This window comes from Prionailurus viverrinus, chromosome F2, assembly GCF_022837055.1.
Source record: "Prionailurus viverrinus isolate Anna chromosome F2, UM_Priviv_1.0, whole genome shotgun sequence".
In the NCBI taxonomy this organism is placed as follows: Eukaryota; Metazoa; Chordata; class Mammalia; order Carnivora; family Felidae; genus Prionailurus; species Prionailurus viverrinus.
Genome location: NC_062578.1, coordinates 35,062,033 through 35,088,850, shown reverse-complemented (window position 1 = coordinate 35,088,850; position 26,818 = coordinate 35,062,033). Strand labels below are relative to the sequence as shown.

The window sequence follows — 26,818 nt, the reverse complement described above, 5'->3', positions numbered from 1 at the left end:
GGCCATGTACAAAATGCCAATAGCTAACATTGCAATCATCGAAGGAAAAAGTGAAACATTTTCTTTTTAAGATCCAGTCCAAGGCTCGAATACCCACTATTGCCACTTCCTTTCAACATAGTACTGAATTCCTAGACAGAGACATTAGACAGAGGAAAAGAAGAATAAGGAGAAGGAACAGGAGAAGGGTAAGGAGAAAGGAGGAGGCAGAGGAGATGGAGAAGCAGAATAGAAGAAAGAAAGAGGGGGGGAAGAAAGAAAGAAAAGAAAGGAAGAAAGAAAAAAGAAAAGAGAAAGAAAGAAAGAAAGAAAGAAAGAAAGAAAGAAAGAAAGAAAAGAAAGACAGAAAAGAAAAAAAGAAAGAAAGAAAGAAAGAAAGAAAGAAAGAGAGAGAAAAAGAAAGAAAAAGAAAGGAAGGAAGGAAGGAAGGAAGGAAGGAAGGAAGGAAACACATCCGAATCGGAAAGAAGAAAGAGAAATTATCTCTGTTTGCACATGACATAATCTTATATGTACAAAACTCCAAAATTCCACCAAAAACTGTTAGAAATAATATATTAGTTCAGTAAAGTTGCCGAGTACCAAATCAGCATAAAAATCAGAGGCTTTTCTTAAAAAAGGAAAAAAAACTACAAAGAAAAGTACAAGGAAAAAACTACAAAAAGGAAATTGAGAAAACAATCCTCAAAGAATTTCCAAGAACAAAAAGAATAAAATACTTAGGAATAAACTTAACTGAAGAGGTAAAAGACATATACATTAAAAATTATGCAACACTGATGAAGGAAATTAAAGAGCACACATATAAATGGAAACATTTTGTGCTCATGGGAACAAAAAAACATTATAGTTATTATATATTATATAATATAATATATAATAAATAATATATATTATATGATATAAATGTTAAAATCTCCATACTACCGAAGCAAATTCACAACACAGTTAAAAGATTATACAGCATGAGCAACAGGGATTTATGTGTATGCTTTAAAATATACAAATCAATAAATGTGATGTAACATATTAATAGAATGATAGAATGAAATATAAAAACCATATGATCAAATCAATAGATATAAAAAAGCATCTGAGAAAATACATGATAAATTCATGATAAAAACCCTCAACAAATTGTGTATAGAAGGAACATGACTCAACATAATAAAGGCCATATACAACTAACCCACAGATAACATCACATCATATCAGTGATAAAAGGTTAAAAGCTTTTCCTTAAGATCAGGAACAACACAAGGGTGCCACTCTCACTGCTATTACTTGACACAGTACTGGAATTCCTAGCAAGAGCAATTAGGCAAGAGAAAAAAAATAAAGGTATCCAAACTGGGAAGTAGCAAAATTTTCATGATTTGCAGATGACATGGCCTTATATACAGAAAATCCTAAAACTCCACCAACAACTGTGAAAATAATAAATGAATTCAGTAAAGTTTGCAGAATAATAAATCGATATACAGAAATATGTTACATTTCTATACATTAATAATGAACTATACAACTAATAATAAAAGAGAAATTAAGAAAAAAATCCAATTTACAATTGCATCAAAAAGAATAAAATACCGAGGAATAAATTTAACCAAGGAGGTAAAAGACCTGTATACTGAAAACTATAAGACATTAATGAAAAATTTAAGAAGACACAAATAAATGGAAAAATATTCCATGCTCATGGATTAGAAGAATAAATATTGTTAAAATCTCCATCCTCTTTAAAGCAATTTACAGATTCAATGTCATCTCTATCAAAATTCCAATGGCATTTTTCACAGAAATAAAACAATCCTAAAATTTGTGCGAAACCACAAAAGACCCCAAATAGCCAAAGCAATCCTGGGAAAGAAGAAAGCTGGAGGCATCACACTTCCTGATTTCAAACCATACTACAAAGTTATAGTAATTAAAATGGTATGATACTGGCTGAAAAATAGACAGAGACCAATGGAACAGAATAGAGAGCTCAGAAATAAACCCCACATATACAGTCAACTAATATTTTAAAAGGGCACTAAGAATATTCAGTGGGGGAAACAATAGTCCTTTCAACAAGTAGGGTTGGGAAAACACATGCAAAAAAACACAAAATTGGACCCTATCTTTTATCATTCACAAAAATTAACTTGAAATAAATTAAAGACTCAAACATAGGATCTGACACCTTAAAACTCCTAGAAGAAAACTTAGGGAAGAAGCTCCTTGATATTGATCTTGACAATCATTTTCTTGGATATAATACCAAAAGCAAATGCAACAAAAGCAAAAATCAATAAGTGGGACTATATCAAAACTAACTTTCTGCACAGCAAAAGAAACTGTCAACAAAATGAAAAACAACACATATAAAAAAAGAAAATATTTGCAAACCATATAACAAATAAGTGGTTATATCCAAATGTATCATATATATATATATATATATATATATATATATATATATATGAAACTCTAGCAACTCAGTAACAACAACAACAACAAAACACAATCTGATTTGAAAATGGGCAGAAGAACTAAACAGACATTTTTCCAAAGAAGACAGCCAAATGGCCAATAAGTACATGAAAAGATACTCAACATCACCTAATCATCAGGGAAATGCAAATCAAAACCACAATGGCAAATCGCTTCACACATTATAACAGAATGGCTATCCTCAAGAAGACAAGAAATAACATGCTAGTGAGGATGTGGAGAAAAAGAAATCCTTATACAATGCTGGTGGTAATGTAAATTGGTTCAGCCCACATGGAAAATGGCATGGAATTTCCTCAAAACAATTAAAAATATAACTTCCATATAATCCAGTAATACAACAACTGGGTATATATCCAAAAAAAATGAAAACAAGATATTGAAGAGATATCTGCATTTCCATGTTTATTATTGCATTATTCACAATACTCAAGGTATGGAGACAACCTAAGGGTTTGTCAGTGGATGAAGGAAAGAAGATCTGTTATATATGCAATAGAATATTATTCAGCCATGAGAAAGAAGGAAATATTGTCATTGGTGACAACATGGATGGACCCGGAAGGCATTACGCTAAGTGAGATAAATTAGACAAAGACAAATACTGTAGGATATTATTTATATGTGAAATTTTTTTAATTAAAAAAATATAATGTTTATTTATTTTTGAGACAGAGTGTGAGCAGGGGAGGGTCAGAGAGAGGGGAGACACAGAATCTGAAACAGGCTCCAGACTCTGAGCTGTCAGCACAGAGCCTGATGCAGGGCTGGAACCCACAGAGCCTGACGCAGGGCTGGAACCCAGGCTGTGAGATCATGACCTGAGCTGAAGTCAGTCGCTTAACCGACTGAGCCATTCAGGTCCCCTTGTATGTGAAAATTTAAAGGACAAATTCAAAGAACAAAGGCATTACACTTCTTGATTTCAAACTATATTAAAAAGCTACAGTAATCAAAACAGTATGCTACTGGCATAAAAGCAGAGAGATAGACCAATGGAACAGTATAAAAAACCCAGAAATAAATCCATTCATTACAGTTACTGATCTTCCATAAGAGTACCAAGAACATACAATAAGTAAAGGATGGTCACATCAATAAATGATGTTAGAAAAACAAGATATCCATCTACAAACAAAAATCGTGGACTGTTCTCTCACACCATATACAAAAACCATCTCAAAATGGGTTAAAGTCTTAAACACAAGACCTGAAAGCATAAAACTCTTGGATGAAAACAGAACAGCTTCTTGACATTGCTCTGGGAAGTGATTTTTTGGACATGACACCAAAGCACAGGTAGCAAGAGCAAAAATAGAAAATTGAGACTGCATGAAACTAAAAAGCTTCTGCAAAAGAAACAATCAACAGAGTCAAAGGCAGCCTACAGAATAGGAGAAAATATTCACAAACCACATATCTGGATAAGGTTAATATATACCCAAAAATATATAAGAAACACAACTCAATAGGAAAGAAACACATAACTAAAACATGAGAAAATAACCTAAATATCATCTCTCAAAAGAAGACATATAAATGGCCAACAGAGGAAGATGATGGCGTAGGAAGATGCTGGGCTCACCGCATCCTGCGGATCACTTAGATTCCACCCACACCTGCCTAAATAACCCAGAAAATCGCCAGAAGGCTAGCAGAATGGATTCTCTGGAGCCAAGCATAGATGAGAGGTCCATGGAAGAGGGTAGGAAGGGCAGAGAGGCAGTGCGCGCTACACGGACTGGTGGGAGAGAGCTGGGGTAGAGGGGTAGCCTGCTAGCAAAGCAGAGCCCCCGAGTCTGGCTTGCAAAAATGGAGGGGCCAGGCAGTGTGTTCTGACAGCAAGCGGGACTTAACATCTGGAAGACTGTAAGTTAACAGATCTGCTCGGAGAGTGGGAGGGCTGGAGGACAACGGGAGGGAGAGTTGTTGAGCCCTGGACAGATGACAGAGCTCAGCTTGGCAGGGAACAAAGGCGCTCACCAGCGCCATCTCCCTCGCCCATCACCCAGCCAAAATCCCAAAGGGAACCAGTTCCTGCCAGGGAACTTGCTTGCACCGCAAAAACACCCAACGCTGTGCTTCTGCGGATCCATCCCTCCAGCGGGTCTGACTCCCTCTCTGTGTGCCACAGGGCGCCTCCTGAAGCAGAACACCGAAGGAAAACTGAGCTGAGCCTGCCCCTCCAGCCCCTGTGCAACTTTCCTACCCACCCCAGCTAATATGCCAGATCCCCAGCACCACAAGCCTGGCAGGGTGCAAGTAGCCCAGACGGGCCATGTCACACCACAGTGAATCCCGGCCCTAGGAGAGGGGAAGAGAAGGTACACACCAGTCTGACTGTGGCCCCAACGGTGGGCTGGGGGCAGACATCAGGTCTGACAGTGGCCCCGCCCACCAACACAAGACTTGCTTATTCAAGACAGCACAGGGGAAGTGCCCCGCAGTTCTGCACCACTCCAGGGACTATCCAAAATGACGAAAGGGAAGAATTCCCCTCAAAAAAACCTCCAGGAAATAACGACAGCTAATGAACTGATTAAAAACGATTTAAACAATATAATAGAAAGTGAATTTAGAATAATAGTCATAAAATTAATCACTGGGCTTGAAAAGAGTATAAAGGACAGCAGAGAATCTATTGCTACAGAGATCAAGGGACTAAGGAACAGCCAGGAGGAGCTAAAAAATGCTATTAATGAGCTGCAAAATAAAATGGAGATGACCACAGCTCAGGTTGAAGAGACAGAGGAGAGAATAGGTGAACTAGAAAATAAAATTATGGAAAAAGAAGAAGCTGATAAAAATAGAAAAAAAAATCCAGGAGTATGAGGGGAAAATTAGAGAACTAAGTGATGCACTAAAGAGAAATAATCTATGCATAATTGGTATTCCAGAGGAGGAAGAGAGAGGAAAAGGTGCTGAAGGTGTACTTGAAGAAATAATAGCTGAGAACTTCCTGATCTAGGGAAGGAAATAGGCATTGAAATCCAAGAGGCACAGAGAACTCCCGTCAGATGTAACTTGAATCAATCTTCTGCATGAAATATCATAGTGAAACTGGCAAAATACAAGGATACAGAGAAAATTCTGAAAGCAGCTTGGGATAAACGTGCTCTAACATATAAAGGGAGACCTATAAGAATCATGACGGATCTCTCTACTGAAACTTGGCAGGCCAGAAAGGAGTGGCAGGAAATCTTCAATGTGATGAACAGAAAAAACATGCAGCTGAGAATCATTTATCCAGCAAATCTGTCATATAGAATAGAAGGAGAGATAAAGGTCTTCCCAAACAAACAAAAACCAAAGAAATTCATCACCACTAAACCAGCCCTACAAGAGACCCTAAGGGGGATCCTGTGAGACAAACTACCAGACATCGCTACAAGCATGACCCTACAAACATCACAATGACTCTACACCCATATCTTTCTATAATAACACCGAATGTAAATGGACTAAATGCGCCAACCAAAAGACATAGGGTATCAGAATGGATAAAAAAACAAGACCCATCTATTTGCTGTCTACAAGAGACTCATTTTAGACCTGAGGACACTTTCAGATTGAAAGTGAGGGGATGGAGAACTATTTATCATGCGACTGGAAGTCAAAAGAGAGCTGGAGTAGACATACTTATCAGACAAACTAGACTTTAAATTAAAGGCTGTAACGAGAGATGAAGAAGGGCATTATATAATAATTACAGGGTCTATCCATCAAGAAGAACTAACAATTATAAACTTCTATGCCCCAAATACGGAAGCCCCCAAATATATAAAACAATTACTCACAAACATAAGCAACCTTATTGACAAGAATGTGGTAATTGCAGGGGACTTTAATATCCCACTTAAAACAATGAATAGATCATCTAGACACATGGTCAATAAAGAAACAAGGGCCCTGAATGATACTTTGGGTCAGATGGACTTGACACACATATTTAGAACTCTGCATCCCAAAGCAACAGAATATACTTTCTTCTCGAGTACACATGAAACGTTCTCCAAGATAGATCATATACTGGGTCACAAAACAGCCCTTCATAAGTATACAAGAATTGAGATCATACCATGCATACTTTCGGACCACAATGCAATGAAGCTTGAAATCAACCACAGGAAAAAGTCTGGAAAACCTCCAGAAGCATGGATATTAAAGAACACCCTACTAAAGAATGAATGGGTCAACCAGGCAATTAGAGAAGAAATTAAAAACATATGGAAACAAATGAAAATGAAAATACAACAATCCAAACGCTCTTGGATGCAGCGAAGGCAGTCCTGAGAGAAAATACATTGCAATCCAGGCCTATCTCAAGAAACAAGAAAAATCCCAAATACAAAATCTAACAGCACACCTAAAGGAAATGGAAACAGAACTGCAAAGACAGCCTAAGCCCAGCAGAAGAAGAGAAATAATAAAGATCAGAGCAGAAATAAACAATACAGAATCTAGAAAAACTGTAGAGCAGATCAATGAAACCAGGAGTTGGCTTTTTGAAAAAATAAACAAGATTGACAAACCTCTAGCCAGGCTTCTCAAAAAGAAAAGGGAGATGATCCAAATAGATAAAACCATGAATGAAAATGGAATGATTACAACCAATCCCTCAGAGATACAAACAATTATCAGGGAATACTATGAAAAATTATATGCCAACAAACTGGACAACCTGGAAGAAATGGACAAATTCCTAAACACCCACACTCTTCCAAAACTCAATCAGGAGGAAATAGAAAGCTTGAACAGACCCATAACCAGCGAAGAAATTGAATCAGTCATCAGAAATCTCCCAACAAATAAGAGTCCAGGACCAGATGGCTTCCCAGGGGAGTTCTACCAGACGTTTAAAGCAGAGATGATACCTATCCTTCTCAAGCTATTCCAAAAAATAGAAAGGGAAGGAAAACTTCCAGACTCATTCTATGAAGCCAGCATTACTTTGATTCCTAAGCCAGATAGAGACCCAGTAAAAAAAGAGAACTACAGGACAATATCTCTGATGAATATGAATGCAAAAATTCTCAATAAGATACTAGCAAATCGAATTCAACAGCTTATAAAAAGAATTATTCACCATGATCAAGTGGGATTCATTCCTGGGATGCGGGGCTGGTTCAACATTCACAAATCAATCAACGTGATACATCACATTAATAAAAGAAAAGATAAGAACCATATGATCCTGTCAGTCGATGCAGAAAAAGCATTTGACAAAATTCAGCATCCTTTCTTAATAAAAACCCTCAAGAAAGTCGGGATAGAAGGAACATAGTTAAACATCATAAAAGCCATTTATGAAAATCCCACAGCTACCATCATCCTCAATGGGGAAAAACTGAGAGCTTTCCCCCTGAGATCAGGAACACGACAAGGATGCCCACTCTCACTGCTGTTGTTTAACATAGTTTTGGAAGTTCTAGCATCAGCAGACAACAAAAGGAAATCAAAGGCATCAAAACTGGCAAAGATGAAGTCAAGCTTTCACTTTTTGCAGATGACATGATATTATACATGGAAAATCCAATAGACTCCACCAAAAGTCTGCTAGAACTGATACATGAGTTCAGCAAAGTTGCAGGATACAAAATCAATGTACAGAAATCAGTTGCATTCTTATACACTAATAATGAAGCAACAGAAAGACAAATAAAGAAACTGATCCCATTCACAATTGCACCAAGAAGCATAAAATACCTAGGAATAAATCTAACCAAAGATGTAAAAGATCTGTATGCTGAAAACTATAGAAAGCTAATGAAGGTAATTGAAGAAGAAACCAAGAAATGGAAAACAAAGAAACAAAGAAAAGAAACAAAAGAAATGCTCATGGGTTGGAAGAATATTGTCAAAATGTCAATACTACCCAAAGCTATCTACACATTCAATGCAATCCCAATAAAAATTGCACCAGCATTCTTCTTGAAGCTAGAACAAGCAATCCTAAAATTCATATGGAACCACAAAAGGCCCCGAATGGCCAAAGTAATTTTGAAGAAGACCAAAGCAGGAGGCATCACAATCCCAGACTTTAGCCTCTACTACAAAGCTGTAATCATCAAGACAGCATGTTATTGGCACAAAAACAGACACATAGACAATGGAATAAAATAGAAACCCCAGAACTAGACCCACAAAAGTATGGCCAACTCATCTTTGACAAAGCAGGAAAGAACATCCAATGGAAAAAAGACAGTCTCTTTAACAAATGGTGCTGGAAGAACTGGACAGCAACATGCAGAAGAATGAAACTAGACCACTTTCTCACACCATTCACAAAAATAAACTCAAAATGGATAAAGGACCTGAATGTGAGACAGGAAACCATCAAAACCCTAGACGAGAAAGCAGGAAAAGACCTCTCTGACCTTAGCTGCAGCAATTTCTTACCGGACACATCCCCAAAGGCAAGGGAATTAAAAGCAAAAATGAACTCTTGGGACCTCATGAAGATGAAAAGCTTCTGCACTGCAAAGGAAACAATCAAGAAAACTAAAAGGCAAACAACGAAATGGGAAAAGATATTTGCAAATTACATATTGGACAAAGGGCTAGTATCCAAAATCTATAAAGAGCTCACCAAACTCCACACCCGAAAAACAAATAACCCAGTGAAGAAATGGGCAGAAAACATGAATAGACACTTCTCTAAAGAAGACATCTAGACGGCCAACAGGCACATGAAAAGATGCTCAACGTCACTCCTCATCAGGGAAATACAAATCAAAACCACACTCAGATATCACCTCACACCAGAGTGGCCAGAATGAACAAATCAGGAGACTATAGATGCTGGCAAAGATGTGGAGAAACGGGAGCCCTCTTGCACTGTTGGTGGTAATGCAAACTGGTGTAGCCACTCTGGAAAACAGTGCGGAGGTTCCTCAAAAAATTAAAAATAGATCTACCCTATGACCCAGTAATAGCACTGTTAGGAATTTACCCAAGGGATACAGGAGTACTGATGCATAGGGGCACTTGTACCCCAATGTTTATAGCAGCACTTCAACAATAGCCAAATTGTGTAAAAAGCCTAAATGTCCATCAACTGATGAATGGATAAAGAAATTGTGGTTTATATACACAATGGAGTACTATGTGGCAATGAGAAAGAATGAAATATGGCCATTTGTAGCAACGTGGATGGAACTGGAGAGTGTGATGCTATGTGAAATAAGCCATACAGAGAAAGACAGGTACCATATGTTTTCACTCTTATGTGGATCCTGAGAAACTTAACAGAAATCCATGGGGGAGGGGAAGAAAAAAAAGGAGGTAGAGTGGGAGAGAGCCAAAGCATAAGAGACTCTTAAAAACTGAGAACAAACTGAGGGTTGATGGGGGAGTGGGAGGTGGGGGAGGGTATGTGATGGGCATTGAAGAGGGCATCTTTTGGGATGAGCACTGGGTGTTGTATGGAAACCAATTTGACAATAAATTTCATATGTTAAGAATAAATGGCCAACAGATATAGGAAAAAGTGTTCAATATCACTAATTATCAGGAAAATGCAAATTTAAACCACAATGAGTTATCATTTCACACTTGTTAGAATGGCTATCATCAAAAAGACAAAGGTAAGTGTTGGGAAAGATGTGGAGGAAAGAGAATCTTTGTATACTATAGAAATGTAAATTAGTACAACCATTACTGAACATAATATAGAGTTTCCCCAAAAAGTTTAAAATAGAACTACCATACAATCCATTAATCTCATTTCTGTGTAGACAACTAAAGAAATGACACTCTCTCAAAGAAATATCTGCATTCCCATGTTCATTGCATCATTATTCACAATAGCCAAGATATGGAAACAATTTAATGTCTATCCATGGATGAATGGCTAAAGAAAGTGTCAATTGTTACAACATGGATGAACCTGAAGGACACCGTGTTAAGTGAAATAAGCCAGATAGAAAAACAAATATTTTATGATCTCACTTACATGTGTAATCTAAAATAGTCAAACTCGGTCGCCTGGGTTGCTCAATAGGTTAAGCATCTGACTTTGGCTAAGGTCATGATTTTACTGTTCATGAATTTGAGTCCTGCATTAGGCTCTGTGGTGACAGCTCACAGCCTGGAGCCTGCTTTGTATTCTGTGTTTCCCTCTCTCTCTGCTCCTCCCCCACTCATGTTCTGTCTCTCTCTCTCTCTCTTTCTCTCTCTCTCCCACATTCAAAAATAAATAAACATTTAAAAAAATAAAAAGTAAATAAAATAGTCAAACTCATAAAAGCAAAGAATAAAATGTTGGTTATTAGGGACTGCGGGGTAGAGGAAATGAAGACATATTGCTCAAAGACTACACAGTTTCAGTTATGCAAGATGAGTAAATCCTAGAGATATAATGTACAGCAGGGGACTAAAGTTAGCAATACTGTACTGTATACCTGAAATTTGATGAGGGTAGATATTAAGTGCTCTCACCACAAAAATATAACTATGTGAGATGATGAATATGGTAATTAGCTTGATTGTGGTGATAATTTTACCTTATTTACATTTGAGATATACACCTTAAATACACACCATTTTTACTTTTTAATGACAACTCAACTAAACTGGAGAAAAACACACTTCATCCCAAGCAGAATAACAGATTAGTACTACTTTCACAGACCTAATGCAGAATTCAGAAGTGGTGGTCCCATCACATTCCCATTTATTCATGAGTTTTGCCCTCACCAAATGAACAAACAAATATGTCCTGGAAGAGTAGAGTTGACTACATTAAAGTGGACCAAGAAGTAGCTCTACTTATAGCTACTGTGCCAAGTATGGTATTTTTTCCCTCAAGTATAATGAAATGGCATCAGGTACCTGGTATGTGGCCATTGAGTGACAAATGTATTCTTTTTCATCTCTATCAAGAAAGATCAGGGGCACCTGGGTGGCTCAGTCAGTTAAATGTCAACTTCATCTCAGGTCATGATCTCACAGTTCATGGGTCTGAGCCCCACATCAGGCTCTGTGTTGACAGCTCAGAGCCTGGAACCTGTTTTGGATCCTGTGTCTCCCTCTCTCTCTGTCCCTTCCCACCACCCCCTCCCAAAAATAAATAAAGATTAAAAAAAAGGAAAGATCAGAAACATTACCTGTTCCTGTGTGATCAGCAACAATATACTTTTATATTCTTGTCTCATTTTTTATCTTCATCTTTCTTTCATAGTTTTATCCATACTCATTCCTCTTGAACCTGAGAATGTCCTAGGTTTTCCTGACTTCAATCCGTAGTGCTGAATAATTTGGCTTTAATTGGTTTCATCGTTTTGTTTTGTTTTGTTTTTTGTATCCTGAACATCTTGACTATTATAAATCTAAAACTGGCTTTTTTTTAAGCTACAATTCTAGTCAAACTACATTTGATACCCACAGAGAGTATCCAGAGATCCAAAAAATACTGAACTTTAATTTTTTGGCTAGCTGATAGTCTTGATAATACATATAAACACGAGATTTTCTTCAAGCAAGACCTTGTAATGGAATCACCTTGACCTTAGCGTTGCTCTTAAGATAAATAGGATAAGCATACATTCTTAACTTGATTAAAAAGACCTTTCATGATTTGTCTTCTGTATTCTTCTCCTTAAATTACCTGTTCCCCCTCCCTTATCTCAAACTACCCTCTTCCTCATTCAGTGATCCAATCACATTGGCCATCCTAGTTGTCCTGGTTATCAAATATACTATATAATCCCTGCCAATGGGTGGTATGTTGTTGAAGGCATCCCTCATTAAAATTTCTTAAATAAATTTCAAGTTCAATATTAATAGTTTAATTTTCTTTTCTTTTTTAATTTTAGATATATGTAGAGAGAGCACAAGCAGGGCAGGGAGTGGTGGGCAAAGGGAGAGAGAGAAGTTCAAGCAGGCTCCATGCTGAGCTGGATCCCATGACCCTGGGATCGTGACCTGAGCCAAAACCAAGAGTCGGACACTCAACCAACTGAGCCACCCAGGTGCCCCAGGATAATTTTCATTTTTAAAAGATATAAAGATTTTTAAAAGATTTTTTATATTTAATACTTAAGAACTCACTCAAGATATCTAGATTTACATATCAGAGATCAAATTTTAAAATAATGATACTTTGGTTGCTTATGGAAAAAGGAAATATTCATTTCTTACCATTGGATCACATGAAGGTGTGTGCATCTCAGCAAGTATGTTTTTGAAGTCTTCGTTGGAAACAAATCCTTGGAAACTCTGAGGTATGAAAGAGGATGTTGACTCATTTTCATCAATCAGATCTTTATATGCCTTTGTTTGAGGTCGAGCTGAACCTTTCAGTATTATATAAAATCCATCATTTCCAACCACTGAAACAAAACAAAACCAAAAAAGATATACTGTTGGCTTTATTTCCCAGGTTCTTTGGTATAGACATGAACACATCATATTACACTTGCATTGCTTTTAGTAGATTTCTTCTATTCAATGAGGACTCTAACATAGCACTTAGATATTCACAAATAATTTACTCAAATAAAAAAGAATAGCAAAGACATGTTTCCACATCTGGAGAATTTTTTTCTGACAATTACAATAATCAATCCTCATGGAACTGATAGATTCTGGAAAAAGAACCTTGAAAGCATATTACAGTTAATGGATTTAAGACATTTTGAGAAAAATAGGATCAGAAAACACCTTGAACTCTTTAAAATGTTACCTCCTCCTCAAAAATGCCATTTTGCTTATTTTATATAAGTAATAATATATATCTATTATTAATTTTTGTCTTTTCTTTGGACATGATGATGATTGTTCATAGAAGCTAGTTTGGAGATGCAGATCATTAATAGGAGGAAGAGTTTTTTCCAGTATTTCTCATACTTCACAATTTAACTCTCCACAATCACTCCTCTAATTCCAGTTTCTAAAGTTTAACTATGTTCCTGTGTAAGTTTGGTTGGTTTATTCAGTTGTGAGCATTTTGGATACAACTTAAATCCATTCTAGTTCTTCTGAAACCTGACCTTTTGAAGAAACAGGACCTGGGAACCAGATGATGTCATTTTCCAAATGTTTACATTACTTTTTAGGATTGGAGCAAATTATTCAAGTGCTGTGAAAAGAGATTTTTCTTAAAATTTTCTTATTATTTTGCTACAAATAGAAACTTTACAAGTTGATTTTTAGGGGCAATTTTTTTTAATGTCTAAGAGATGCCAACTGCTTGCCTTTTCTGCTTTTTTCTAAATAAGTGCTTTATTAGTGGGGCTTATTGGTTACCATCTGTATACAATGACGACAGGATAGTGATTTTCAGTCTTCTTTAAAGCAAGGGTTGTTTTGCCTGAATACTTGAGCTTAAAATAGATGTCTTTCTGGATAGCACAATATCACTTGTCACTAAACATCTAATCCATGTGGTGAAAGCATTGCAGACACATTGCTTTTAAATAGCTATCAGGTGAGCTGTATGGAACTACATTGTAGAAAGTACACTGTAAAGGGAAAGATAATAAAATGTTGTAAGAGTGGTAATGATTTTGATCAGTTACATAGGGGGAAAGGCAGTTGGGTAAAGCTGTTTTCCAATAAATACATTTGTATTTTGTTTTTGTATAGACTTAACTGGCAATTCTTAGCATAGAATAAAAATTGTAGAAAGAGGTACATTTTATGAAATAATTTTGTTCCAAAGGCTGCTAATTGCCTACCCAATATTAATATGCTCCTTTTTCTTTACCACCAAACCACAATTTTATTGAGTGCTACATACGCGTTTAAAAATTACGTTTTGCAGATATTCTTATATGCGTCGCCCTGTGACATGATTCTAATTAATAAAACACTGGGAGAATTTTTGCTTTCCAAACATGCATGCAACTCCTTCTTCCCGGATACCTAGAACAAAGTTATGATGTTGGAGCTGGAGAAGCATCTTGCAACTAAAAGGAAAAGGCAAGGACAATCTCAGGAAATTCACCTTTAAATATTTCTTGTGACTTCGTTATTATGTAACCTAAATAAATCCTAAACGTTTGTAAACTAGTGTCCTTTAGTTCTCTATTACTCACAGCTGAAAACAGTTTCTGTGAATATTGTACTTTCACTTAACTCTAACCATAAAGTATGTTTGTTTTACTGATGAATGTAACTCTTCTGTTTCTCTGAAGAAAACCTTCCTTTTCCTTCAGGCTTTGGCCCAGTGACAGTGAATTTGACTAATTAATCTCTACTTACAATGCATTAGTTTTCACAATTACATTTTTTAAATATCTGTAATATTAAGGAGCCCCTTAAGGAGTTAAACTAATTAGAGGGGGAGTAGACTTTGAGATTCATGGAAAATATTTTAGTCAGAAAAGATTTCATCAGTCCTCAAATTATACTCACCAAAAGAATAAGTCAAATTGCTCTATTCTGGAAGGTGCTAACTCCACTTATATATAAAGATGACAGTTGCATTTGAAATGGCAAAGAGAGGACTATGTTTTACATAGATACCATGCTTTTATTAGTAGTAATAGTAGATACCATTTTAAATGATTCATTATATATTGATGATTCCTTCTTTCCAAATAAAGTACTACAAATGTACCAAGTACTGGTCTAGGAGGCAAGGGGAGGGCCTAAGATTTGATCCTAGTGTTGCATTCATTCTGAATCTGGGAGAGTCACATGTTCTTCAACTTCCAGTTCAAACCGTGTCATGCCAAATCGATTTATCTACATGTGTCAAAATTTTCTGTATTGTACATAATAAATTTTTATGTGGCAGTTACCATTTATTGAGTTTAAATAAACTATAAATTTCAAAACTGATACAGATAACTAAATTTTACCAATGAGAAGATTATTTAAAAATTTTTTGGGCAGGGGCGCCTGGGTGGCGCAGTGGGTTAAGCGTCCGACTTCAGCCAGGTCACGATCTCACGGTCCGTGAGTTCGAAGCCCCGCGTCAGGCTCTGGGCTGATGGCTCAGAGCCTGGAGCCTGTTTCCGATTCTGTGTCTCCCTCTCTCTCTGCCCCTCCCCCATTCATGCTCTGTCTCTCTCTGTCCCAAAAATAATAAATAAACGTTGAAAAAAAAAATTTTTTTTGGCCAATATGAATTAATAAACTTTTAGAGGTACAGATGAAAAAGACTTAATTATAATATTTGAATTAGTGAATAATACTTAAAATTTCATATAAAACAGTATTAATTTGGAAATACTTCACTTAATATAAAGTGCATAAACTATTTTATTTAAACATGTTACATAAATCTATGCCCTTAGTTTCCTCATAATCACTTGAATCATTTCTCCATTCATCTAAAACAGTTCTCAGAAAAATTATCTTTACTACAATTGGTTTGGGATACAGTATATTTTGTATCTTTATGTAATTAAATTCTTGGAAATATTTTCCCAAGCTACAAGTACTATAATTATTTTCCTGACATTGACAAGTGTTGTTTAGCTGTTTAAACTTCATAAAATAATTGTTCAATTTACTGCTAAAAATATTTTTTCCAAAATTAAAAAAATACAGAAAAAGTACAAGGAAAAAATAAGAATCTCCAATACTTATAAAAACCAGAATTTTTATAAGTGCATTTATTTTGAAAAAGCGAGAGAGAAGTGCCTGGGTGGCTCAGTCAGTTAAGCATGTGACTTCAGCTCAGGTCATGATCTCATGGCTCCTGAGTTCAAGCCCCACTTTGGGCTCTGCACTGACAGCTCAGAGCCGGCTTCAGATTCTCTGTCTCTTTCTATCTGTCTTTCTCCCCTGCTTACATGTTCTCTCTCTCAAAAATAAATAAATAAACATTTTTTTTAAAAAAGAGGGAAAATGCCAGCATTCAAACATACTTTAGGAAATTTATATTAAAAAAAGAAACAGAGAAAGAGAGAAAGATGAGGGGTGGAGTAAGAGAGAGAGACAGAGAAATCAGAATAATTTAAATTAAAGACTGAAAAAATAAAAAATTGACATGGATGTGAAGTAAATGGAATTCTCATACATTGTTGGTGGGAGTGTAAAGTTGTACAATTGCTTTGTAAAAATGTCTGGCAGTTTCTAATGCAATTAAACATACATCTAACCTATGTTTCAGTAATTCAGCTCTACATGTTTACTCAGAGGAAACAAAAGTAGATGTCCAAAAAAGGACTTGTACAAGAATTTTACTAGCAGCATTAGCATAATGGATAAAATAACTAAAAGCTGGAAACAGCTTAGGTATCCAACCAGAAGAAAATATATTTAAAAAATCTCTGGTATAGGGGCGCCTGGGTGGCGCAGTCGGTTAAGCGTCCGACTTCAGCCAGGTCACGATCTCGCGGTCCGTGAGTTCGAGCCCCGTGTCGGGCTCTGGGCTGATGGCTCAGAGCCTGGAGCCTGCTTCCGATTCTGTGTCTCCCTCTCTCTCTGCCCCTCCCCTGTTCATTCTCTGTCTCTCTCTGTCCCAAAAAATAAATAAATGTTGAAAAAAAATTAAAAAAAAAAATCTCTGGTATATACATGCAATGGAATACTACTCAGCCATAAAAATGAATGAACAATTGATTCATGTAACATGAATGAATCTCAAAAATATTATGTTGATTGAAAGGCTTTCATAAAAGAGTACATATCATTTGATTTTGTTAGAGTTCTAAAGTTTCACACAAGATATATTTATACTGAAAGAAAGAAAAAGAAAGGAAGGAAGGAAGAAAGGGAGGGAGGGAGGAAGGAAGGGAGGGAGGGAGGAAGGAAGGGAGGGAGGGAGGAAGGAAGGAAGGTAGGTAAGAAAGATAGAAAAGAGCAGTTGCCTCTGGTGGGTGGGCCAGAGATTGGCAAGAAATATGGGAAGAACTTTCTGAGGGAATGGTAAAGTTCTATATCTTGATAGAGGTTTGGATAGAGTAATTGTCAAAACTCATCAAGTGATACACTTAAGGTATGTGTATATATATATATGCACATCATTATATGTAAATTTTACCTTAAAAAAATAAAGGACTGGAAAGAAATATTGAATTCCAGGTAAACACTGATGTGTTTAGAAGTGAAATGTCATTCTATGGTATGTTAGTAGAATGGATATTATGCAGATGTAGAGTGGGGGAAAACTGTAGGAAAAAATGTGCAATTACAAGATGATAAACATTTTTTATTACTTTCTTTGTCCACTGTTCTGAACATATTACATATATTAATGCTTTTTATCCTCTTAGCGATCCTATGAGTCAGGTATTAGGATTGCTCCAATATCACAACTGTGGAAACAGAAGTCACTGAGCTACTAAAAATCCAGCCCTACCTCAAAGAGCCAGTAGTGGTAGAGTCAGTATTTAAACACAACAAATACTATGCCAACCTAAGTCAGCATCAGCACCTTCTCCCTGCCTGCTGCCCTGCTCTCTCTCTTTGTCTCAATATATGTTTTATAGAACTATGGTTTCAATTGTGGTAAAGTAAGACAACATATGTGACCTACACAGATGTCGTGTTTCATTTTAAGTAAAAAAGGCACATTTTAAAGTAATATATACTAGTTTAAAATGTTAACAAATAAAAGTCAATATATGTATACCTATAAGTATATATTTATGGTATAAACACTATATAACAAAAACAAATCTAGAAAGAGATATGGTAGTACACTAATATTATAACTAATTGTTCACAAGAAAATGGAGAGTAATTTAAATAGAGATCATGGAAAAGGACACTGTTAATTATTGAGCAAAATAATAGTGCTTGATTAGGATTGCATATACCTGTCCTTAGATTTTCTCCATATGGTTAATATTCTTAGATCTTAATAGTGGGTTGACTGGCTATTCCAAAAAAAAGGGCTTGTTAAAAAACAACCTTTCTATCTAGAGTTCCAAAATCTAGAAACATAGCTCTTTCTGTTATCCAAACACACTAAACTTGTCACGAAGAGCAAGTATCACATATTGAGCATCAAATATTTGCACCTATGCTAGGTGCTTTAACGAATTTTTTTAATAATCCAAATGTCATACATCAGTACATTTTTCAGATGAAGAAATTAAGGCTCAGAATCATTAAGTAAATTCTTAAAAATCACAAATCATTTTAACTTCTGTAGGCTTTCAAATATATTCCAACATCTGAAGGATACACACAACACATACAAACCCACAAAAACACATACATTTACATATATAGGAGTATTGTGCATGTATGCAGTATATTATATGTATAGTTATGCAGTATGATATTGTGTATAAGTACACATATTAAATAAAATGTATGCATATGTGTATATATAAAAATATAATTATAGGAAATATATAGAGACATATACACAGAAGTTACTTTCATTGATTTTATAAAAAAATCTCAGGATTAAACTACTCACTGCTTTGTTACAAAGTTAAGTCAGAAGTTGAGCCTCATATATTTCCTGAAATTAATGTAACTAATTTTACTTTTCCTTATTTATTAATCTACCAAAATTAGTTTGGTAAATATTAAAAATAAAAGAATTTAAAAGAACTTTCAGGGGCGCCTGGGTGGCTCAGTCGGTTAAGCGTCTGACTTCAGCTCAGGTCACGATCTCACGGTCTGTGAGTTCGAGCCCCGCGTCGGGCTCTGGGCTAATGGCTCAGAGCCTGGAGCCTGCTTCTGGTTCTGTGTCTCCCTCTCTCTCTGCCCCTCCTCCGTTCATGCTCTGTCTCTCTCTGTCTCAAAAATAAATAAACGTTAAAAAAAATTAAAAAAAAAAAAAAGAACTTTCAGAAATATATGCAGAGTCAGATAAACTTTGGGGTGACTTCTTCATACAAAAATTTTGGGAGAAAAATAAAATCCTCAAACAAAAAATAACATAAATTGAATTAAAAATGAATCAAAAAAGTATGGACTATAACACAATTAACAGGAAATTCTCAGAATTCATGTAACATCTGAAATTGATCCTCTAATATATAGAAAAATGATGTAAACACAATAAAAAAGGTTTAGAGAAAAAATTACAATAGAGTTAAGCTTTCAAAGAACAATCGAAATATTAATTAAAAATCACAAAGTGGTGGGGCACTTGGGTGGCTCAGTCGGTTGAGCATCTGACTTCGGCTCAGGTCATGATCTCAATGGTTTCATGGGCTTGAGCCCCATATCAGGCTCTTGCTGATGGCTTAGAACCTGGAAACTGCTTCAGATTCTGTCTCCTTCTCTCTCTGCCCCTCCCCTACTCACACTCTGTCTCTGTTTCTGTTTCTCTCAAAAATAAAGAAACATTAAAATTTTTTTAACAAAAAAATAAATAAATCACAAAGTGGTGTTAAACTTATGAATTGTGACAAAAATATATTTATTAATAATGTAAGACAAATATAAGCATTTGAAATTCCTAAGCAATGAGAAGGAACATATAAGATAGGTTTCTTATTCAAATTTTCTAAATACACAAAATTATTTTATATAAATTTTTGAAAAACACAGAATACTCCAAGCATCTAAGAAAAATTTGACTGTAAGAATTAAAACAATATAGATTAAAATGGCATTAAATCTTGATTCTCAGACTTTGCAAAAGTAAAAGAATTCAATAAAATCAAGTTGGTTAAGAATCAATTTCAGGGGCACTTGGGTGACTCAGTCTGAGTTGGTTTCAGCTCAGGTCACCATCTCATGGTTTGTGAGATTAAGCCCCAAGTACAGAGCCTGATTGGGATTCTCTCTCTCCCTCTCTCTCTGCCCCCTCACCCCCACTCACTCTCATGTGCTCTTTATCTCTCAAAAATAAATAAAAATCTTTAAACCTTAAAAAAAAGAATAAGTTTCCTAAAATTATTTATCTAGTCAACCTTCATGACATGAAAAGGCAAAAAAGAATTTTTATAAGGACTTGAAAAAATTTCCTAGTGGAGGACCTCATATTTAAAAATATCTTTTAACCACACTTGAATTAGGTGAACAAAAGGCATTCAAAAGGAATTGAGAATACTAATAAGGGAAAGTTTACTCATTTTGTAGTGACTTTTCAAAAGTTTGAATGCCACATATAAAGTTTGATTAAAGCAAACATGTTTGTGATTTCAGGGCTAAGGATCTCCCCCTCATTGGTTCAACTAAAATCAACCATTCTAAAGGGATTTACATGTTTCAAAGAGGTATAATTGGATGAATAAAGTCATGTTGTCACCCGGCTAATTCTTACTTGGCCTATAAAATTGAGTTTAAGTGTTATCTATATACCAGGGAAGGTTTTCCTGATTAGTGCCCCTCCTCTGTGATCTTTCTTCACAGAATTTCTGTCATGACACTCTGCATGTTCCATATCACCAATAGATTCTAGCCTTTTGGAGAAGGATCTCTGACATTTTTTGTGTCCCTCCAGCCCATAGCACATTGCCTAGATTATTTTAGACATTTAGCAAATACTTGAATGAGTGAAAGCTTAATTAATGATCCTTATTATATTTCTCTCCAAAGAATCTAATAAAAACTTTGGGGACTAACTCATTTTTTTTCCTTAGAATTCTGCATTTGGGAAATAAAATAACTCTCCTTAATTGCCTCTTTTTTTCTCAGCCCATTAGATGGGAGTTTAGGAAAATTTCAGAAAGTTATGTGAAGTTTAAGCCAGGTGGTTTAATTCATGGTATCCTCATTATAAGTTCTAAGTAGTCCCAGAGATAACATAACAAAGGCAATGAATAACCTTTTCACAACTTTTACTATATTAAGGTATCTTTGGACATGAAATTTTTCTCTTTGGGGCAATTTTTCCACCCATAAGGTGCCAGGAGAAGTTATTTCAAGCACATGTCTCATAACCTTTTTTTAAATATTGCTATAACTTATGGAAGATGATCTATAAGTAAAACTGGATATTTAGTTTAAGATTAAAAAATACTCAAATAAATATAGAGCTAACTTGAAGGGGTGAAAAGAAATTTATATCATTTTATTTTGGGCAAAGACCCTCCATTGGAATAGTATCAATACTGACATTCCAGTCAAATATTTGTAGAGATTTCATAAAAGGAGAATTTATGTTTATAAATTATTGGTGATTGTTTTTAATAACCTTAAAACTTATTATTTCTTAATATTTTTATTTAGTTCTCACAAAAAAAGGACTAAGAAAATTCCATATTTCAAATTGCTTGTTCATATCTATAACATATATGTTAAGACCAAGGCCTCTGATTTTTTTCAGTAAAATATTTCATTCATTTATTTAGACTCTACCTTGTTATCTAAAAGGAATTATAAGTAAGCTTATAAAAATGTATACAATATTGTTTTAAAAATCAGTGAAGAAATAGAATGAAGGAAAATTGAGTAAGAAAAAAACAGAGGCAGGAATAAATTAAATTACAAAACAAACTCTAAAAACCTATAAATTTGCAAGGATATAATGGACCATTTTTTTCCATTTTCCTTACTTTAAAAAATTTTTAATATAATCAGTTATCTGATTTAGCAACCACAAGAGACTTTTTTTAATGACTTGACTGGAAGTCTCAAAACCACTGAATATATTTCTCCCAAGAGTTCTCCAAAAAGCAAGCAATGTTGCAAACACATCTATATTTTTCATAAAACACATTATTTAAAATATCTTGTACCAGGGTATAACAGACTATTTCTAAGGATTTAAAAATCAAAGAGAACTTCAGCTAGGTCCCCCAAAACCAGACGAGCTACCCATGAACAATCTATTACAGGATGAACTCATCTATGTTGCAAAATAGTGAGAAGATTTATAGGTAGAGGTGAAAAGCCTAAGGAGCCTGGTGATAGCTGGTTGCCCAGAACAGAATCTTAGTTCAACTTCTATATGGGAAGATCAAAAGGATGGCATCTGGGTATATGACTATAGGATTCACTGGTATAATCCAAAGGTAAGTGTTACTTTACCTGAAAGAATGAGTGAGTGACATCTATTTTCAGACTATCAATGAACAAAAATTGTTGTGAATCAGTGCTGTGTATTCAAGATTGTATTGGTTGGAAATTACCTGCACTACTGATTATTGCATATATTAACTTATCAAATATTTATTGAGTGGTTATTTTGTCCAAGCACTGAAGGTTAGGCCATATTTCAGATTATGAACATAAGTGTGTTAGAGTCAACTCTTGTTGGGTGAGGTGAGAAGAAAAAATAGCTTTAGAAAGATGAAGAATTTGAGGTTAAGTCATGCCTGAAGAAAGTGTTATAGTATCTATGCCTTGCAGTTTGCAGGTGGTAAATTAAGAATATTTTTACCTCTAAAAATAAACAGAAGCACCTACAACACACAAAAAATGTGTTTTTCCTGACCTCAAATTAAATAAAGTAGTTATCAAAAGCTTTCTGGTCTATTAAAACAAAGAAAAAAATCTCAGTAAAGATTTAAAAAAAAAATATCTACTCTTAAGAAATATAACTTTCAGGTGGATTCTCCACTATTTTCTGGATTAAGATATACCCCTGGATAACAAGATGAAGTTTTGGTTCATGGTTGTTAATAAAACCCAGTTAATCTTGAAAAAAAAATCCATATAAATAATAAGTTGAGCTTTAGAAATAATGGCCATTATTTCTAATAATAATTAAATATCATGAAGATTTGTACATAGGGACTCAAAATATTTTTTTTGGAAAATTTCACTGTGATTCCTAATATTAAGCTATACCACATTTTAATACTAAATGTGTAAATTTTAGTAAATTTTTAAAGTTCGTGGGAAAAACTTTGTGGATAAAAAACTGATTGATGATTTGACTAATTTCCTCTACAAAATACAAAATTTGGGGCCAATACATCATTTAAATAACTTTTATTATTTTACATGTTCTAACTTCTGACTTATGATAACTAAACACCATTATCTTCCCTAAGATCACATTTTTCAATGTTCTATCTTGTTTTAAAATAAACAGTTCTATATATTTTCCTTTACCACTAAAAAACCATCTTAACCCTCTTATTAGTGTCACTTTTACAAAGTGTCACACTGTACTCTGAACATTTAAAAGATGAAATTTACATTAAACACTAAATCCAGGTGGACATATCACATCAAGAACCATTCTTCTGTTGGTAGATAAGAGCATCACCATGCAGAGCTCTTCTCACACTAGAAAGGATCATAAAAGCAACATTGCTTTTTATGATCCATTATGTGAGCAAAGACATTCTAGATTATGCATAAAAGAAGTGTATCAGTTAATGTTACATATTGCTCCATGAACTTTTTGATGATATGCACTTAAAAACACTGTTTCTTGATATTGTAGATGTGCAGGAATTTAATTACCTAACAAATTATTTTATTTTATTTTATTTTATTTTATTTTATTTTATTTTATTTTATTTTATGTTTTTATTTTATTTTATGTTTTTATTTTATTTTATTTTATTTTATGTTTTTATTTTATTTTATTTTATGTTTTATTTTTGCTTGAAGAGGCAGGAAAAGGCAAAAGAAAACAAAAGGTTGGCTTCAGATTCAAAGGCCCTGGTTTAACCCTTCACTAGAGTTGAACTAGTAAGGCTGAATTTCAGTCTTCAAACATAAGAAAGGGACAGTCCTACAAAGCTAAGATACATCTATCAAATGATTAAAAGTAGTTAAGGAATATACCACATCATGAAACATTGTTACTCTAACATAAGATATTTTTTAAAAAGCTAATAAGAAGAAGTTTCTTTCTCCTATGGTAGTATTCCCCAGATATGCTGCATAGAGCTGCTTCCTGAGGGAGGTAAGGAAAACACTGAGGTAACTTGTTTCAGCAATCATTTAGTGTCTATGTAGTATCCTGCAGGAAACATTCAATGCGTGCTGGCATATTGAAGTCTTTGAACCTCCACAATCTGTTTCCTCAGAAAAGTAATTTCTGTTGGTTTCTTTGTTCTTTATATATTTAATGTTAAACATTTATTAAAGTTTATTGACCTCAACTTTCAGGGATCTCCGGGTGCTGGCATATATTAATGTATTAATGGTCTCCAATGGTTTCTGAGTGCTTCAAAAAAGTACTTTAAACAGTAGCTTATACAATGAATATTCAGCCATAGAAAGAATGAAGTACATGATACAATGTGGATGAACCACAAAAACATGTGAAGTGAAAGAAGGCAGACATGAAAGGTCACATATTGTATGATTCTATTCATATGAATTTTCCAAAATAGGTAAATCCATTGAGATAAAAAACAGGCCAGTGGTTACCAGGGGCTAAGAAAAGGAGAATGGAAAATAACTGCTGTCGTGTTTTGGGTTTCATTTTGGGTTGGTGAAAATATCTTGGAACGAGATAGTAGTGATGGTTCCACAACATTTTGAATGTTCTAAATGCCACTGAATTGTACCCTTTAAAGTGATTAATCAGGGGCGCCTGGGTGGCTCAGTTGGTTAAGCGTCCGACTTCGGCTGGGGTCATGATCTCACAGTTCATGAGTTCGAGCCCCGCCCTGCGTGGGGCTCTGTGCTGACAGCTCAGAGCCTGGAGCCTGCTTCACATTCTGTGTCTCCCTCTCTCTCTGCCCCTTCCCTGCTCATGCTGTGTCTCTCTCTGTCTCAAAAATAAACAAACATTAAAAAAAATTTTAAAAAAAGTGATTAATCATTAATATTATGTGAATTTTACCTCAAGTTTTAAAAAGACTTTGAGATAAAATTCAAATTCCATGAAACTCACTCTTTTTAAATGTATAATTCAGTGTTTTTTTTTCTTTCCTTTTTGTTGTTTTTGTATATTCAAAGAGACATACAGTCAGCATCACACCCTAATGTTAGAATATTTTCATCATCCTCAAAAGAAACTCATGCCTCATGCCCCATTCCCCAAGTTTCTGTCAACTACTACTTCTTGTCTCAAATGAATTTTCCTATTCCAGACATTTCGTATCAGTGAAATTATAAATATCTATTGTTTTTAACTAGCTTCTTTCATTTAGCAAAATGTTTTCAAGATCCATCCAGATAGTGGCATGTATCAGTACTTCATTCCTTTGTATTGCCAAATACAAATAGAATCCTCATTCTATTATGAGGATATAGCATATTTTTAAAAAATCCATTTATCTTTTGATGGAAATTTGGGCTGTTTCCATTTTGGGGCTATTGTGAATAAATCTACTATGAACATTTGTGTACAAGCTTCAAATAACTGTATGTTTTCATAATATCTGGTATATTTAAGAGCAGAATTGCTGGATCAAATGATAACTTTCTGTTTAACATTTGAAGAGCTGTCAGAATGTTTTCCAAAGTGGCTTCACCATTTTATAATCCCATCAGAAATGTATGAGACTTTCAATTTGTCTACATCCTCAACATTTATTATTGTTTATTTTTTATATTTAAACTATACTACTAGGTATGGAGTGGTATATAATTGTGGTTTTGATATACAATCCTCTAATAACTAATGATATTGGGCATTTTAATGTGCTCTTTGGCCATTTGTTTATCTTCTTTTGAAATGTAACTGTTCAGATAGTTTGTTCGTTTTTCAATTGAGTTAATTGGCTTTTTATTATTGAGTTGTAAGAGTTCTTCATAATCTGGATGAGTCTCTTATCAGATATATGATTTGCAAAAACTTTCTCCCATTCCAAGGGTTGCATTGTCACTTTTTTGATTGTGCTTTTTGAAGTCCAAAATTTTATAAAGTCCACATTATCTAATTTCTCTTTGGTCACTTGTGCTTTCCGTGTCCTGTTTACGGAAGCATAGCTTAACCCATGGCCACCAAGATTAATTTGTAAATTCTCTTTTAAGAATTCTATAGTTTTGTTCTTACATTTAGGTCTTTGATCCATTTTAGATTAGTAATTATATATGGTATGAGTTAAAGGTCTGACTTCATTCTTTAGCATGTGAATGGACATCCAGTTGTGCCAGCACCATTTATTGAAAAAATTATCTTTTCCACAACTGAATTTTCTTAACACCCTTATTGCAAATCAATTGACCATGAAATTAAAGCTTTATATCTCCATTTCAATTTATTCCATTAATCTCTATATCTATTTTGTGGCAGTTTTACACTGCCTTGAAACTGTAGGTTTGTAGTAAGTTTCAGAATCAGATGTGTGTGTCCTCCAACTTTGTCGTTTGTTTCCAGAAAAAGTTGTTTCTTTTCTGGGCCCTCTAAATGTCCATATGAATTTTAGAATCAGCTTACCAACCCCTACAAAAAGAGAGCTGGTATTAGAGATTGTGTTAAATCTGTAGAACAATTTATGAGTATTACCATATAAACAAAATTAGGTCTTTCGATCTGTGAACACTGAGATATTTCTATTTATTTACACTTTTTCGTTAAATCTATTCCTAAATAGGTTATGTTTTTGAGGCTACTGTAAACGGAATTGCTTTCTTAATTTATTTTCAGATTATTTGT

At 34.7% G+C, this 26,818-nt stretch overlaps 1 protein-coding gene across 6 annotated transcripts in view; it reads right to left on the bottom strand.

The window, feature by feature from the left end:
* CNBD1 (cyclic nucleotide binding domain containing 1) overlaps positions 1-26,818 on the bottom strand; it is a 511,584-nt gene that overhangs the window by 196,956 nt on the left and 287,810 nt on the right. For all 6 annotated transcript variants that reach the window (XM_047842481.1, XM_047842482.1, XM_047842480.1 and 3 more), the window contains one exon: positions 12,637-12,827. In XM_047842481.1, coding sequence (XP_047698437.1) covers positions 12,637-12,827 — 191 coding nt within the window. The remainder of the gene's footprint in view (positions 1-12,636; positions 12,828-26,818) is intronic.